This window comes from Sabethes cyaneus, chromosome 1, assembly GCF_943734655.1.
Source record: "Sabethes cyaneus chromosome 1, idSabCyanKW18_F2, whole genome shotgun sequence".
NCBI lineage: Eukaryota > Metazoa > Arthropoda > Insecta > Diptera > Culicidae > Sabethes > Sabethes cyaneus.
In genome coordinates this window covers 72746074-72763885 of record NC_071353.1, presented here as the reverse complement: position 1 = coordinate 72763885, position 17812 = coordinate 72746074, and the positions used below count along the sequence as shown (strand labels likewise).

General features: G+C 40.4%; 1 protein-coding gene across 5 annotated transcripts in view; it reads left to right on the top strand.

The window, feature by feature from the left end:
* Window positions 1-17812, top strand: part of LOC128732924 (V-type proton ATPase 116 kDa subunit a 1) — a 69805-nt gene that overhangs the window by 8626 nt on the left and 43367 nt on the right. For 4 of the 5 annotated variants that reach the window (XM_053826386.1, XM_053826385.1, XM_053826387.1 and 1 more), the window contains exon 2: window positions 17077-17231. In XM_053826386.1, the coding sequence (XP_053682361.1) occupies window positions 17077-17231 (155 nt within the window). Of the gene's footprint in view, window positions 1-11152; window positions 11405-17076; window positions 17232-17812 lie in introns of those variants that run through there. The other variant, XM_053826389.1, reaches the window with a different exon arrangement.

Here is a 17812-nt window from a genome sequence, read left to right as displayed (position 1 = left end):
CATGTGGGTGTTTTTGGAGACAAGAATTTTTTCTATGGTGAATTGAAACCTTTCCCTACTTTAGGAGGCGGGCTCCTTTACAAATGAAATACAAATTTCCTCATAACTCGAGAATTAAATAATCAAATGGAACCATATTTGGCATGTGGGTGTTTTTGGAGGCATGAATTTTTTCTATGATGAATTAGGACCCCTTACCTTTTTAGGAGGGGGGCTTCCATACAAATGAAATACAAATTTCCTCATAACTTTAGAAGTAATCAAGCAAATGGAACAAAATATGACATGTGGGTGTTTTTGGAGACAAGGATGTTTTCTATGGTGAATTGAATTCTCTCCCCGCTTCAGGAGAGGGAACCCTATACAAATGAAATACAAATTTCCTCATAACTCGAGAACTAATTAATTAAAAGGAACCATATTTGGCAATGGGGGTGTTTTTGGAGGCATGAATTTTTTCTATGATTTTCTATGATGGAACCAAAGTTGGCATGTGGGGGGTTTTGGAGGCAGGATTTTTTTAATGATAGTTTGAGACCCCTCACCCCTGTGGTAGGGGGATAAGGACTCTCATACAAATAAAACAGACATTTTTGCGTAACTCAAAAACTAATCGGAGTCGAGAAATTTTAGACTCTTTCATAAAACATTTATCAATACAAGACCACCAAAAACTATCAATAGTAACATTAGATAATTCAGCGCGAGACGGCCACAGGCCACGTGTGTTGCCGTCGGAAGCGCCGGCTACTGCGGGGGGCAGCCCCCCGTAGAGGTCACCTCTATCTAGGTTTATTTATTTTCCTAGATCTACTGACCTCTATTACTTTCCTTCAATTGGGTCACCCCTGCGAAATGGTCTTTCTACGAAAAGATTTTCCGTGAAATGGTACATCCCACGTAAGGTTTTTCGCGAAATGGTATTCTGCTTCCATACGTCAATTCATCCTTCATCAATTGTAGAACCATCGTTTCAAAAAATATATTCTGCGAAATGGTTTGTAATGATGGCGAATATTTAAATGCTATCCGCTTTATTTTATCAAGCTAAGCAATGGGGGGAGTTGTTTTCTACTTTACTGTGAGGAAAATTTGTATATTAAAACACCCATGAACTCCCCAGAAACTTGCAAAACTCAAAATTGTGACAAAGGTCATCCGAGATTCACGATTTATGTACAACACAGTTTAATTTGTGGCAATACGAAGTTTGTCGGGTCAGCTAGTGGTATATAAACATTATCGCAATGTTACATTGTAATGTTTTTTTTGTATGCCAGAAGGGCATTGGGTTAAAAGGCCACTGCGACAGTCTTAATGATCGTCTTTTGTGGCAGGCCCCGATTGCTGTACACAGTTTACGGATCGCTCATACCCATTGATGGAGTTGAGCAAAATAGTTGTAATCCTGTGCCCCAATTCGGTACTACATGGTTTATAAAGCCAATGACCGTTTTGGGATTTAGGCTCCATACCTGATATGGAGTAAGAAGGAAACTTCCTAAGAAGTTGTGCCTTGATAATGCAAGAGCTCCGCAATAGCAGAGCAGATGCGCAGAACTTTCATATTCAGTGTTACAAAAGCGGCAGGTGTCGGATGATACCATGCCGATATTCTTTAAATGATAAAGAGCGAGGCTGTGTCCTGTTAGGAGTCCCGTGATCGTGTGTAGTTCACTACGAGTTAAATGGAGTAGTTTTTGAGCTACTGCAGGGTTTGGGTAGATAAACTGTTTAGCTTGTCTACAACCCTGTGTTTGATTCCAACGGGATACTATTTCTAGCTTTTCCCATGTCATCAATTCGCCTTTTACGGCGGATGTGGAGGTACCCAGAAACGGGACAGGACCAATAAATTGCTGAGCTGATCCTTGTCTTGCAAATTCGTTGCCCTCGATTCCGCAGTGACCGGGCACCCAAAGTAATAAAACTTTGTTTTGGCGGAAGAGTTCCCTACATTGTAATGTAACAATGTTATGTAAAAAAGTGGGAAATTTCAACCATCCGTGTGGGTCAGTCCCGGCATAGTGGTTAGCATTCACACCGAGGAACCGGATTCAAATCCCAACCCCACAGAAGTCACGAATGACCCAGGCTGATTAAAGTGACTATAATCTAACAAAAAAAAAACCATCCTGTTACTCAGGTTACGTAACTACAACCTCACATCATAACACAGTTACGTAACAATCTGGTTAATGTTATGTAACAATGTTGACCGGGACCTATTTGGATTCAATTTAAACCATATTTTTGGGTAATAAAGAATAGTTTAGAGGTCGTGCTGCTTATTGTGTCTATAAAGTATGCATTATTGTTGGGTATGATAAAGGACAAATCCTGGACATCTGACTTTTAACTTACACTTCAGAATTGATTTATAGTCAATCTCTACGGATTAATTTGCAATTGAACACAGGTATCAGGTACCAGCATCTTTGGCTCGAGCAGCACGTTCCTCACAATCATGTGGAAGACTTGTGCCTTGTCCATCTTGCTCGTGTCATAATTATCAATAGTACACCCCCCGGGGAGTATACTCATAATAAACAAGAGCCTATAGCTCTATCCACCTTCCCGCGCGCGTAATGGCTGCTAGTGGGTACACTTTTTAAAACCGTTTATCGGCTTTTGGCAACTTCGCTCACGTGGGCGTCATAATTCTACAACAATAATCAAAAGGGGAAATGTTAACTTGACGTGAATAAAGTTGCCAAAGGCTTGCTAATATTTTCCGGAGATTGCACCCGCTAGCCGCCATTACGCACGCGAAAAGGTGGATATCGCTTTCGGTAAGAAACATCAAAATGTCTTGTAATCTTAGTTTCCTAAAATTCAATTCAGGATCCAAAGATCTTATGACGTAATTGTGCTACTGCAGGGTAGTTGCAAAATACGTGATTCGCGACTACGAAAGTGAAAGAGATTTTTAAGCCTGTTCGCTCTTACACGGAAACCCATGCCGAACTGTCAGAACTTGCGTGAAAACAAAAGCAAAAATGCTTTCTTCTCTTTTTTCTCATACAAATTAAGTAATAGAGGTCAGTAGATCTAGGAAAATAAATAAACCTAGATAGAGGTGACCTCTACGGGGGGCTGCCCCCCGCAGTAGCCGGCGCTTCCGACGGCAGGTCGCCGGCAACACACGCGGCCTGTGGCCGTCTCGCGCTGAATTATCTAATGTTACTATTGATAGTTTTTGGTGGTCTTGTATTGATAAATGTTTTATGAAAGAGTCTAAAATTTCTCAACTCCGATTAGTTTTTGAGTTACGCAAAAATGTCTGTTTTATTTGTATGAGAGTCCTTATTCCCCTACCACAGGGGTGAGGGGTCTCAAACTATCATTAAAAAAATCCTGCCTCCAAAACCCCCCACATGCCAACTTTGGTTCCATCATAGAAAATCATAGAAAAAATTCATGCCTCCAAAAACACCCCCATTACCAAATATGGTTCCATTTGATTAATTAGTTCTCGAGTTATGAGGAAATTTGTATTTCATTTGTATAGGATTTCCCCTCCTGAAGCGAGGAGAGAATTCAATTCACCATAGAAAACATCCTTGTCTCCAAAAACACCCACATGTCATATTTTGTTCCATTTGCTTGATTACTTCTAAAGTTATGAGGAAATTTGCATTTCATTTGTATGGGAGCCCCCCCCCCTCTTAAAAGGGAAAGGGGTCTCAGTACACTATAGAAAAAATTCTTACTTCCAAAAACCCCCACATGCCAAATTTGGTTCCTTTACTTGATTAGTTCTCGAGTTATGAGGAAATTGAGGAGTTCTCGAGTTATGAGGAAATTTGTATATTAATTGTATGAGAGTCCCCTCTCCTAAAGTGGAGAAGGGTCTCAATTCACCTTAGAAAAAATTCTTGCCTCCAAAAACCCCACACGCTAAATTTGGTTCCATTTGCTTGATTAGTTACTGAGTTTTGACGAAATTTGTGTTCCTTTTGTATGGAGCCCCTCCTCCTCTTACGCCCTCTCTTACCCCCCAGAAAATAGCTGGTCATTTTATCTATCCAACGACATATAAACTGTTCAGTTTCGTTAAGTGGTTTAGTAGTTATTTGCATTTCAAATCTTTCATTCAAACGTTTCACTTCTATTTTCGTTTTCACAAAGTGCTACCCAGTCCCAGTATAGTAAACAAAGACGTAGTCCTACGTCAAAAAATTTGAACAGTTAACTAAATGAAACCATTAATTATCTCTAGCAAAGTTTACAATTCTCATGTGATGTTAAATCGCTACAGAAAGTTAATTATTTAACTGAAGTTTACTTTTACTTTCACAGATTACCGCTTGTTACATAGCAGAAAATATGGCACATACGCAAAAATTTTTGTTTTATTTGTTTGAGAGTCTTTATCCTCCTACCACAGGGGTGAGGGGTCTAAACCATCATAAAATAAATTCATGCCTCTATAAACCCTGTTACGAGATTTATGCCCACTAGCTCAAAGAAATGACTCAAAACTAAACTTCATAGACAACGTATATTGAATTTTCCTGCGCTTTACTCTTGGCCCTCATCTTATGTTTAACTTATGCTAGCTTACTTGCAAATTTCACCTCCCGCAAACCTCTGCACAGCTCTCCTATCGATGACATTTAGCAGCCTCGCGTCCTCGTGCCCATCACTCGTGACTCTGCGTGGCGCCGGCTAATGCTCGTGTAACCAGCAGATATTCGGGTCAATGACCTTGCTCTGCGACGAGCTTCAATCTGCAAGCACGTGTAGAATCGATTTCTTGCTGCCGTACGGCGTGCGTGCAATGAAATCGTATCGTCGTCGACTCACCGTCGCCTATTGGATTGTTCGCTCGCTTCTATGGAATCCGTACGATATTCCGATCTACCGGAACCTTGAATGAAGATGGAGAAAACGACCCCTTTGAGGGGTTCGTTTTCGTGCTGCTACCAAACTACCGTCGAACGATGATTGCCAAATCCAACTTACGTGTCGCGGAATCGTCTGGTTGTATCGCCTCCAGGACCTGAGACTAGATCTTTTATCACGTGACGTGGCTCTCGTGGCGATGTGCAACACTTTTAGACGGAAGTTGGGAAGCGGCACAATATGTGTCGATAACCCAACCAAACGCGTTGCTTCCTTGATAAGTGGATTTTGCAGTCTCCTTTTGTCCAGCGCCTCTATGGTTCAAAGGTACACGGAGAATAAAAATGTAGTTTCAACCATATTTATGGTTGTTTTACGTACAAACAAAAATTTCGTTTTGTTTCAAACTGAAATATATGATTGAAATGAAAATATTTATTGTTATATCAATCTTAACTTCAAATTTGAAAATACTTTACTTTTAATTCAAAACTGTTATTTTATTGATTCAATCAGAATCTCGTTTTGAAACAACAATATTTTCAGGTTGTTATAAAAATATTTTATTGAGGCTTAAAGCAACAATCATTTTGTTTGAAACAAACTGGAGCTTTTTGCTCCGTGTACAATTACCAGCGAACCACATGCCCTGGCGGTAAGGTAACTTTGGTAAGGTCCATGCGATATTTGCAGTGTTTTCTAAAGCAGGTCTTTTCAGTCGTTTCAGGCGTTTGAGTTCCGAGTTAGACCATGCCACAAGTATGATGCCACAAACAGTCTAAGCAGTGAAGTTAACGCCGTGACTAGCGAGTAACGAACTCCAGTCCAAGTTAGTCAAAAAACTGTTCATAGCCTCAAAGTCTGCTCTGATAAAGTCGTAATAGACGGTTTGAGTATGGTTTAAAAAGCGATACTCGGGTTTCAAATCCAGTGTCAATAATAGAGGTGGATGATGTCTGCAGTGTTGGGACTTGCAGAATAGAACAACGTTGCCCTAATTCTTCACTTACGAAACTCAGATCAAGAAAACGGTTATTTGCATTCAAAATGCAGTTTAGCTGTCTGAGTCTGACTGTTGAATAAGAATCATGGAAGGACAGTGAAACTGGACGAAACGAGGAATGAACCTGTCATGAAAGCGGAAATTATTCGTATTACTGAGCCACGAAACCGTGTTGAGGTTGAAATCGCTTACAATAATAACGTCTCTAGTTTCCATTTGAGAGTAACTTAAAGTGACCAGATTTTTTATGGATGAATGCGGGACATATTGAATGGCTTATTTGCGAAATCGGTTCGGTAGTAAAGATGGGATCATTTAGAAATTGGGTCCTTCATTTTGGTGATAGCGGCGCTCCCAGTGGCTGTGGATGCTAGCTTTTGGTAGCACTGTGTTATTTGTAAACAGTTCATACAAGAGGAGAAATCAAAGTAATTGTGTGCGGTCACCTGCAGAATCCATCAGCATCGGCTCGGGAACTGGCGGGACTGACGAATTATCCTAAAAGGGCTGTGGTGTAAGTAATTGAGGGGTGCAAGGAAACTCAGGGCTGTCCGCAAGGCGCAGGCCAGACGTTAACTCTTGGCCGTCAACTGCGGTGATTTGTGCTTTGGCGGAACTGAATACTGACCGCTGTACTGTATGGCGAATTCGTCCGGGAATGGCTACAAGTGGTACCGAGCAAGTGGAGAGCCCAAAAGAAACCTTAAACAATTAACAAAGGCCAAAATCCGTCTCGTGAACTGTGCGGCCAGGTGATAATGGAACGCGATGCATATGTCTGACTCGATGATGAATAAGCTTTAGAGAAGGCCGATTTCAGCCAAACCCACGGGTCAAATTCTGCATGCTTTGGCTCACGGTAGGGTTTGTAGCAGATTCGAGATTGGTTTTGGGGATGGGTTCGTGATAAAAGGTCATGACTTGGCAAGGGATCTGTTTCATTGGCATCCGTGAAAAACCAGTGTTTTGTGACGGATAAGAAAATGGAGATACACAGGGGTAGGTGCCTCACCAGGCGGATTTTGCCCTTCATTAAGTCCCATGATTGGCTGGTAAACGGCTGAATAATGCGTACCGTCGGTGCCTTGTGCACGTGTAGGCATAAAATAGACCCTACAGTGGTTCATAGCCTCTTATTCAGCAACTCCTATTCCTACCGCCTCGTGGTACCAGCCGGGATACGAGCAACTTTGGTGGAGATCGGGTAACCAACCCCGGTGGAAGCCAAGGTCGTATGCTGACAGGAAAGGAGGGCTCTTTCGAGCTTCGTTGGCCCTCCGGCGAAACAGGGGGTTGGTGTAGCAGGCTTTGCAAGCCGTCACCACGAAAAATACTAAAGCATGGAACGAAGAACAAACATATTCTTACTGGAACAATCGGAATAGACCCACGCGACGAAAAAGGACTATGGATTGGAAACTCGGGACGTGGAACTGCCGATCTCTCAACTTCCAAGGGAGCACTCGAGTGCTCTCCGACGTATTGAAGAGCCGCAAGTTCGACGTCGTAGCGCTGCAGGAGGTGTGCTGGAAGAGCTCAACGGTACGTACGTTCAGAGATGGACATACCATCTACCAGAGCTGCGGCAACACACACGAGCTGGGTACAGCTTTCATAGTGATGGGCGAGATGCGGAAACGGGTGATTGAGTGGTGGCCAATCAATCCTCGAATGTGCAGGTTGAGAATCAAGGGCCGATTCTTCAACATAAGCATCATCAACGTGCACAGCCCTCACCTCAGAAGTACCGATGACGACAAGGATGAATTCTATGCGCAGTTGGAGAGTGAATACGACCGCTGCCCAAAACATGATATCAAGATCGTCATCGGGGATTTCAATGCTCAGGTCGGCCAGGAGGAGGAATACAAACCGGTGATTGGAAGGTTCAGTGCACACCAGCGAACCAATGAAATGGGCCTAAGACTTATCGACTTTGCCGCCTCCAAGAATATGGCCGTACGTAGTACCTTTTTCCAGCACAGAATCCACCATAAGTACACCTGGAGGTCACCAAATCAGACAGAATCACAGATCGACCACGTTTTGATCGACAGTCGGCACTTCTCAGACATTATCGACGCCAGATCCTATCGAAGCGCTAACGTTGACTCGGACCACTACCTAGTGATGGTTAAGATGCGCCCAAGACTCGCCGTTGTGAACAACATTCGGTACCGACGCCAGCCTCGGTTAGATCTCGCGCGGCTGAAGCAGCCAGACGTCGCCGCAAACTACGCGCATTCACTCGAAGCTGCACTGCCGGAAGAGGACGAGCTGGACGAAGCCCCTCTCGAGGACTGTTGGAACACTATCAAAACAGCCATCAGCAGTGTAGCGGAGAGCTCCATCGGGCATGTGGCCCGGAATCAGCGGAACGATTGGTTTGACGATGAATGTAGGAGGGTTTTGGATGAGGAGAAAGCTACGCGGGCGGCCAAGATGCGCAGTGCCACACGTCAGAACGTGGAAAGACACAAACAGAAGAAGATGCAGCGAAACCAAATCTTTCGGGAGAAAAAGCGCAACCTGGAAGAGCAGGAATATGCATAGTTGGAGCGGCTGCATCGTTCTCAGGAAACGCGGAAGTTCTACCAGAAACTGAACGGATCCCGCAAAGGCTTTGTGCCGCGAGCCGAAATGTGTCGGGATAAGACTGGCAGTATTCTGACGGACGATCGTGAGGTGACGGATAGGTGGAAGCAGCACTTCGACGAACACCTGAATGGCGCCCAGGCGGAAAACCATGGCGGCGGGGAAAGCAATTTCGACGGTGCAACAAACGGGGAAGAGGTGCCAACCCCAACGATAGGCGAAGTTAAGGAGGCCATCATGCAGCTAAGGAACAACAAGTCAGCTGGAAAAGATGGCATCGGAGCGGAGCTTATTAAAATGGGACCAGAAAAGCTGGCCGTTTGTCTGCACCGACTAATTGTTAGAATTTGGGATACGGAACAGCTACCGGAGGAGTGGAAAGATGGGGTTATCTGCCCGATCTACAAAAAGGGCGACAAGTTGGACTGTGAGAACTATCGAGCGATCACCGTTCTCAATGCCGCTTATAAAGTGCTGTCCCAAATCATTTTCCGCCGTCTATCACCAATTGCGAATAGATTTGTGGGAACTTATCAAGCCGGCTTCGTCGAAGGTCGGTCTACAACGGATCAAATATTTACACTGCGGCAAATCCTCCAAAAGGGCCGTGAATACAGAGTTCCCAGGCATCATTTATTCGTTGACTTCAAAGCCGCATATAATACCATCGACCGGAAAGAGCTATGGAAAATCATGTACGAAAACAGCTTCCCCAGGGAGCTCATCAAACTGATTAAATCTACGATGGATGGTACGCAGTGCTGTGTTCGGATTTCGGGTGGATTGTCAAGTTCATTCGAATCACACAGAGGGCTTCGTCAAGGTGATGGTCTTTCATGCCTGCTGTTCAACATAGCGCTACAAGGTGTTATGAACCGAGCGGATATCAACACGCGGGGCACGATATTCAACAAATCTAGTCAATTCGTCTGCTTTGCCGATGACATGGATATTATTGGCAGAACATCTGTGGCGGTGGCTGAACAGTACACCAGACTAAAGCGCGAAGCAGAAAAGATCGGGTTAAAGGTAAATACGTCTAAAACAAAGTACATGCTGGCCAGCGGAACCGAGGCCGAACGACACCGCTTGGGCAGTAGTATATTGATCGACGGCGATGAGTTTGAGGTAGTCGATGAATTTGTCTACCTTGGCTCACTGGTAACGGCGGACAATGATACCAGCCGTGAGATTCGGAGGCGTATTATCAGCGGAAGTCGTGCTTACTATGGGCTCCACAAGCAATTGCGGTCGAGCAGACTAAGTCCCCGTACAAAGTGCACCCTGTACAAGACGCTTATTAGACCGGTTGTTCTCTACGGGCATGAAACATGGACAATGCTCGAGGAGGACCTGCGAGTGCTCGGAGTTTTCGAACAACGAGTGCTAAGAACGATCTTCGGCGGCGTACAGGAGAACGGAGTATGGAGGCGGAGGATGAACCATGAACTCGCACAGCTCTATGGCGAACCCAGTATCCAGAAGGTGGCTAAAGCTGGGCGGATGCGATGGGCAGGGCATGTTGCAAGAATGCCGGACAACTACCGTGCAAAGATGGTGTCCGCCTCAATTCCGGTAGGAACAAGACGACCAGGAGCGCAGCGAGCAAGATGGTTAGACCAGGAAGAGCGAGATCTGGCGGAGAGTACTCGGTGTCCGAGGAATTGGAGAGCGGTAGCCCTCAACCGAGTTACATGGAGAAATTTTGTTCAACAGGCTTTGTCTTAGGACGGCAAGCCACCTAATGCAATAAGTCCCATGATAGCCAGTCGCAGTTTCAGCATGCATGCTACAATGAAGAATGGACTTCAGTTCATCTCAAAAGAGCTGAGTGCACCAAATTGTTTCAAGGTTCGTCCAGTATTGAAATACTGGGGCATAACGAAGCAAAAGCCGAAGAAGAGAACAGCTACCAGCGACATTGGTCAGATGAGAAGTTCGAGGTACCGGCTGGCCGGGGCCGTGACTAGTGCGGGTATGCTCCGGCTGACGAATGCTGTTAGCAATAGGTTTTTTCCATGTATTATAACATAATTTCCTATGTTTCATCCTTAGAAACTGTTTCGAATAAAAAAAAATAATCAATGCGGGACACTTTCCGGAACGCTTAGTAATCCAGGACAAACCATCCAAATCCGGGACAGTCCCGCATAATCCAGGACTTCTGGTCAGCCTAGAGTAACATGTCCTTTTTCACTTAACAACTACCTTTAGGACCATCTATATTCTTGATGATGTTTCAATTTGTCTAAGATAGAATAAACCAATTTCTCAAATATTCCCCTATGAATGGTTCATTGTAGGTAGCTTTTGCTCATGCTTACCACTAGATAGACACTAAAGCCCCACGTGGCATATTTAGAGTAAACTTTAAGGCTGATACAGATTACATGTCATAATTTCTTGCCGTTACGTTGTTATTGACGGTTGATAACGGTTAGTCTGAACCGGTCTTTTTAGGTGGACCAATCAGATTGCAAGGCAGTTTGACAGTCGGTCATAGACGTTCGTCGAATGTGTTTGACAGAACATGTCTATGCTGGAGCCATCTGTGAAATTTTTTAGCTTTTTCAATGATCTATTGCAGATTACTTTTGTTACAAGAGCTCGGTTTAAGCCATTTTGATTAGAAATCGAATAATTGCTTAGTTTCATCATCCCCGTACAATATAAATGTACCACACAATTACAAGTTTGCTTCAACGTCGCCTAAGATTGATCAGATAATTGAGTTTACACTTAGTTCTATTCAAAAACATACTACTTTGCTACCCAAGAGCTTTCATTCAACTGGCACGATAAAAAAATTGATCAATGCGGGACATTTTCCGGGACGCTTGGCAATCCGGGACACTTGGCAATCCGGGACACACCATCCAAATCTGGGGCAGTCCCGCAAAATCCGGGACGTCTGGTCAGCCTACTTTATTGACTGCTTTCCCCAGTGTATACATTCAGGTAACTGATCTTGATTCGTATCATCCTTACTATTTTTCATGGTATCCTCGCAGTGATTCGCAGTTTTCTACAAAACTACAACGATTTTCACCAAAAATTTGGTATTTATGGAAAGAATCACTACAGACGATTCTATTTCTGGACTTGGAACAATGTTTTGATATCTACTTGATTTATAATTTGATTTTTAATAACAGCGAAATTATGATCTTGATTCGTACCATGCCGATCTTAGTTCGTATCATTTATGATCTTGGTTCGTACCATAATTTTTAAAAGATATATTATTGAATATCAAAGGCTTACAAATAATATTGACATACTTTTTGTACTGTATACAACATCTTTGTTCGCTTTATCTACCTAGCAGTGTTAAATGTACTTATACATAGTCAATACTCTGACATTTAACATAAACTTGGACACAAACACTCTAAAATGACTTTTCAGACAAAGAATACGTTTTGCGTAAATCAAAACCGCACATAAATCGTGTATTTATCGAGATTTGCGTACCAAACGCGTAAATTCTAGAATTCGCTCGCGCTGGTTGGAACCAAAGTAGTTATAGAGGACTTACTGTGCGTTAATCTACAGTGGAGATACACACATGTACAATTTCAGGGTGTATTCAACATTGTTTGCTAAATGCATGAAATTAATCATAATGAACCTCAAATTTGATCTAGAAAAGTTTACATGTTTTATATTTCCAAAAAAATATGGCAATGAAATGAAACCTCCTAGATTATATGATTTCTTTCATCTTGTTTCTGGCCCATGTGATTATATTTGTATCCGTTTGCCGGTAGTTGAGTAATTCGGGGTCAAAATTAGGGTATTTATTATACTAAAACTGCTACGGTTCCTAAATAAACAAAGATGAAAATATACAATGTTTAGCAAAGTTGTGTATTTTTATTATTTGTACTACATTCTAAAACGTGAAAAAGTCATACAACAACTACAAGAAGAGCTAAAATAGAAAAACTGGTTTCACGATTCATATAAAGGGATACCTCGATATGAGACAACCTCGATGTAAAACAACCTCGGTATAAGACGAAGACTAGTGTCGGGCACCGCAAATTCGCTAACCGGTACAATTTGCTCGATAATCGTGGAAATTTCGCTAATCACTAATCGCAAACTGCAAATTAACAGTCACTGTTTATTTTTGAACATATCGCAACAACGGGCATTGTAATCTATCACTGTATAAATTATTACTAATTTGTATATATTACACGACTTTTTTTAATTTAACTATGATCAAAACCAATAATAATGGATAAAATGCTTTACAGTTTATTAATTTTAAAATAAACAGCGGCACTTGATTTGGAATCATGGACCAGCAACAATTCGGCTAGTCTGAATATAAATTATAAAGTATAACTAGCGTTTCTCGATTGGTCGGTTAGCGAATTAGCGAATGCCCATCACTGTGTAAGACAATTCGATATAAAACAATTTTTGCCTCGATATAAGACAAATTCCTTTGACATAATTGATAACGATACCAGGGCCAATTTTCCATTCCAAAAGCGGCCATGAAGAAGTTCATTATTCAAAAATAATCCTAAAAATTGCAAAAAGTTAATAGCTCAAACAATAATAAATACAGTAGACTCTCGGAAAAGTTAACTCTCTGAAAAGTTAATTGTTCAGAAAAGTAAAGCGAATATCAGCTCTCATGCAACGCTCTAAAAAGTTAATTTTTGCCTTAACTTTTCTGAGAGTTTGAATTTATTGGTTATCCAAGCGTTCGTCCACACACGTGAGTTTACCTTCTATCTTTATTTCTCATTTTTCAGTTTATTGACGCCTTTCCACAGTTTCATACAGAGTCCCATCATAACTGGGATTATATTAAACTGGGTTTGAGCCACTCTAATTCACTTTTTATAAGGATGCACCTATATTAGAAGCACCCAATTGGTATGATTTTATTTTTTCGGCCTAATTATGGTGCTTTTTGTACAATCTGAAGTGAGGGGATCAGAAGGAAAGGGGTGTAAGTGACAAAATTGAAAAAATCGAGATAATGGTAGGAAACGATTCTTTGAGCATGGTTTTATGCATGCTAGAAAATACACGTCAAAATTTTACCGTTTAATGACTTTTTTAGAAACATGAAAAAAACAGCAAAATAAAAGTTGGTTTTCACTTGGAAGGAAAGGGGTGTAAGTGCACTATGAGCAATGCCAGCTCAACTAATAAAACGGTTTGTCTCGAATATTTTTTATTGGAATGAAGTTTTGCTGATATGTTGGATGTTACGTAAGGATTCATTTTCCAGGAAACATAATTATTTTCGTCAAGAGTAACTTTTCAAAAAGGGGTATTTATAAATAAGAATAATTTTTTTAAATTTTTCTCGAAAACTACTTATTTGTTAAAAATGACGTCCACCGAAAAGTTGTAGGAAATTAAGTGTATTTTCGGAAAAAAATACACTACAAGAAAAAATTTTGCAAAATCAAAATAAAAAGCATAAAACGTGAATTATCTCAATACATGTCTTCTCAGAATCGTCTCATCTCTATTAATGAGAAGTTAAAGCATGTTCTAAAATCTTGCGAAGAACTTCTGATGGACACTCTTTTAAATTTGTTGTTTTAATTTGACAAATTTTTCAAAAAATTCCAGATTTTACTTATTTTTGTAAAACTGGAACAAAATCAAATTCTTCGCATAATGTTGAACAAATTACATCATATAAACTTATTTCTTAGGCCCAGCCGTTCTGAAGTTAGGCCATTACAAATATTTAATGAAGATTGTGTTTTTCCGATTTGAGGCCGCTGAAAGCGGGGGGGGGGGGGGGAATCCATGTCTAACGACGTTTCGATTTCCGAAAAAAGGAACTTCTTAGATTACTAAGATCATGAGCTATGAGTAGCGCAAGATACATGTACGCTACCGCCACGCAGAGAGACAATTATATGCAATTTTCCATACTATCAGCAAGGCTGCTATTTCTAAAGCCATTATCTCGAAGAATGTAATATTTTTAGTTATTGCGACATTTGCCCCTATTTAGACTACCCCGATTTACACGATTATCACTGTCGAATCTCGCACACGATTTCGCTCAAAGCATATGAAGTGAAAAAGAAGGGGAAGAAGGAAAAAGAAGTCAAACTCATTAGAAGATCAAACTAAAAGCCACTTTAGTGTCAGATTACCACTGCAAAATGCGGTACGTTGCATTAAATGATTATCACAGTAGTCTAAATAGTCATAAAAGGGGCAATACTCATATCATGATATATAATGTATACGTATATACGCTAGAGCTAAATTCTAAACTATTTTCCATACCATATTGAAGGGGACAATCCTTTGTATAAACTTCTCGAAGACCACTACTTTCTAGGTGATCAGTAGCGCAAGTTACAGCGCATACTGTAATATTACATATACCGTAGCGCCACATAGTGAGGCAATTCTGTGCTATTTTCTATACCATCTGCAAGGCTGCTATTACTCAAACAACTTTCCCTAAGAAAGTACCGTGGACCCCCGTTCGTTTGACCGTTTTTAATCTGAACATTTTTTAATTTGTACCCCGCTGGTTTGCACGACGTGCAAATTAAAAATGGTGTCATTCTTAACATGGCATCATTTTCTTCCGCAGACAATGCACGTGAACACGATTTGTTTGTACTGATCTAGCGTGTTTAATCAGTTTCACATTTCGTTTCCCAACGATTACGATAGAAATCCGATCGGAGAATAAAATATTCGCTGCTTACAACTACCAACTAAATCAAACCACCAAAACAATAACAAAGAGCAGGGCGGCTAGTTCATACAAGTTTCAGCATATTTAGGGCTGCTAGTTGTTCAAATTAAAAACTAACCTTGTTAGTTTGCATGAGGAATCGTTCAAACGAACGGGGGTTCACTGTAATACCTTAGGTTACATGGATTATAAGATATAGCAAATAAAACGTGGTCGCATATACACTAGTGTCACACGTTGAGAATATTGTGAACTATTTTCATAAAGATACAGCCTATACAAGAATATTACATCTGCACTAGCGCCATGTTGCGAGAAAATCTTGAACTACTGCTGCCTGCCCGCTAACCTACCTTTTAATGAAGATGATTGTAATATAATTCCAAGATATGCACTTGCACCTTTTTCATTCCAAGTAGTAATTCCCTATAATCGCTTGGAATGAAAGGGGTACAAGTGAGAAGGAAAGGGGTGTAAGTGCAAATAACATTTTCAAAACTGTCTTATAAATTCCGAAAATCAAAGTGCTTTTCCAAGATTTCAATAAAATTTAATAAAGTAAAGTGAATACAACCATAGTGCAGTGGTGCATCATTAGTTTTGTATTATACAGTCAACTTTCGCTAATTGCACTAAGCTCTTAGCCCGTTTAGTGAAAGACTTTCGTTAATTGGGCTGAGATGTCAAAACCGAGGGATATATCGATTGTTTTTGTCGAAATCGTCGCAGAAAGGTTTATAAAAATATACAATAAATTAAATACAGAATCAAAGTGGAACCTAATCTTTTCATTGTTGAAATTTAGTTCTAGATTGTTTAATAAGTATATAGCTGAATTTCATGCTACAATGTTAATATATATTGGCATTTTTAACTGTTTCACCGTGATGCTAAAAAAAGGAGGGTCAAGTTCATAAGTGATCGGAAAACGATATGATGCAATTGTGTTCCATTCAATTAATTTTAATATTTTCTGTATAAATTATTTTCCAAACTTAAATGAACTATATTCAAGAGCCCCTCGGAAGAAAAAATACGCTGTCAGAAATGACGTTTGACTTCGTTTTAGATGGGCTATAGCCCAATTAACGGGAGCCCGATTAAAACGTAGCCCAGTTAAAGATAGCCCAACGAACGAAAGTTGACTGTATAATCTGACGAATTTTCTAGACGATGGATTGGATCTGATTTTCTCGAAATTTACTTTTTGTCACTTACACCCCTTTCCTTCTGACCCACTCATGTGAGTTCTGCGTGGCAGGTGTGGTTAAAATGTAAAAAACGCGCAGCGCCTCTAACGGTGACTAGCTGCAGCTGATAGTACGAAAGAGGATCATTCGTAGTACGAACTAAGTTCAAAAAACTAAGTTCGTATTTTAATAACCAGACGCAATAATGCATGTTTTTCTAGAATATTATGGTTCAATAATGAAAGAATATAGATAAATCGATGCTTTAAAACTGTTTTTCACCGGTACTTCATGCACTAAAGTACTTTCACATCGTTTTAAAAGACAGTTTTGATGGTGGCGTTAGAAGCCGAATTCGCATCTGTTAAAAATTTAACTATTTGAGCTAGTTGTAGTAATTTTTAAAGCAAATAATGAAGGTCACGGATCGAAAAATAACAGAAGATAGTTTTAAGTTTGATTTGAATTAAAATTTTATAATATTGAATGAAATAACAGTGAATACGTTTATAGTACAAATCAAGATATTTTTTTGCATAGTACGAATCAAGATCAATCACCCTTTTTCGTTTGAAGGAGCTACGATTTTGTTTGAATTTTATGTACTTATTCCTTTTCAGGTGCCTTAGTTGCTGCTGAGCCAGACTGATCCCAAACATATATTTTAAATATTTAGATAGACAGATATTGTATTTGATATACACAATTACTGATATAATCATATTGATTAGTTTCAGGCATTGACACTACATTACTAAATACAAAAAACATGGGAGCAATGTTCAGAAGTGAAGAGATGGCTTTGTGCCAAATATTCATTCAACCGGAGGCAGCGTACACTTCAGTTTCGGAGTTGGGAGAGACTGGCGCTGTTCAATTTCGTGATGTAAGTGCAACATGATAGACTTTAAAAAGCTTAGTTATAGATTTAAAAAATTTTAATAAAAAAACTCACAAAACAATTCAATAACTCTCATCCGTCTGGTAAGCTTTAAATCTTTAAAGAAACTGTAATGAACTCTGTGTAGACCAGGGTGGCTACGCATTCCGGAAATACGGAAAAATCGAATCTGAATCGAGAATTTATGAATTTTCGTGTCAACGTTCAACTTGTGTTCTAATTCTAATTCTCATTGTCATTCTAATAGAAATGAATAAGTACGTCCCTAAACGAAATTTTGTTACTAGAAATTTTCTCCACCTGTAAGGACGAACTACAAACTGAGTGTAACGTATACTTACCCAATTCACCCCTACGTGACACGGGTTTCTCTGGAACTACATGACCGATTTCAACGATCTTCGTATCAAATGAAAGCCCTTATTAAAGCTAAATTGCTCAGGAATTTTTAATTGAAAACAAACAAGTAGTTTAAAAGTTATGCTTAAAAAACCTGTTTTGACAAGGTAATAATTATCGCCTGTTTCTTAGAGATGGTTAAACCGTTTTATGCGCTATTAGTCTCA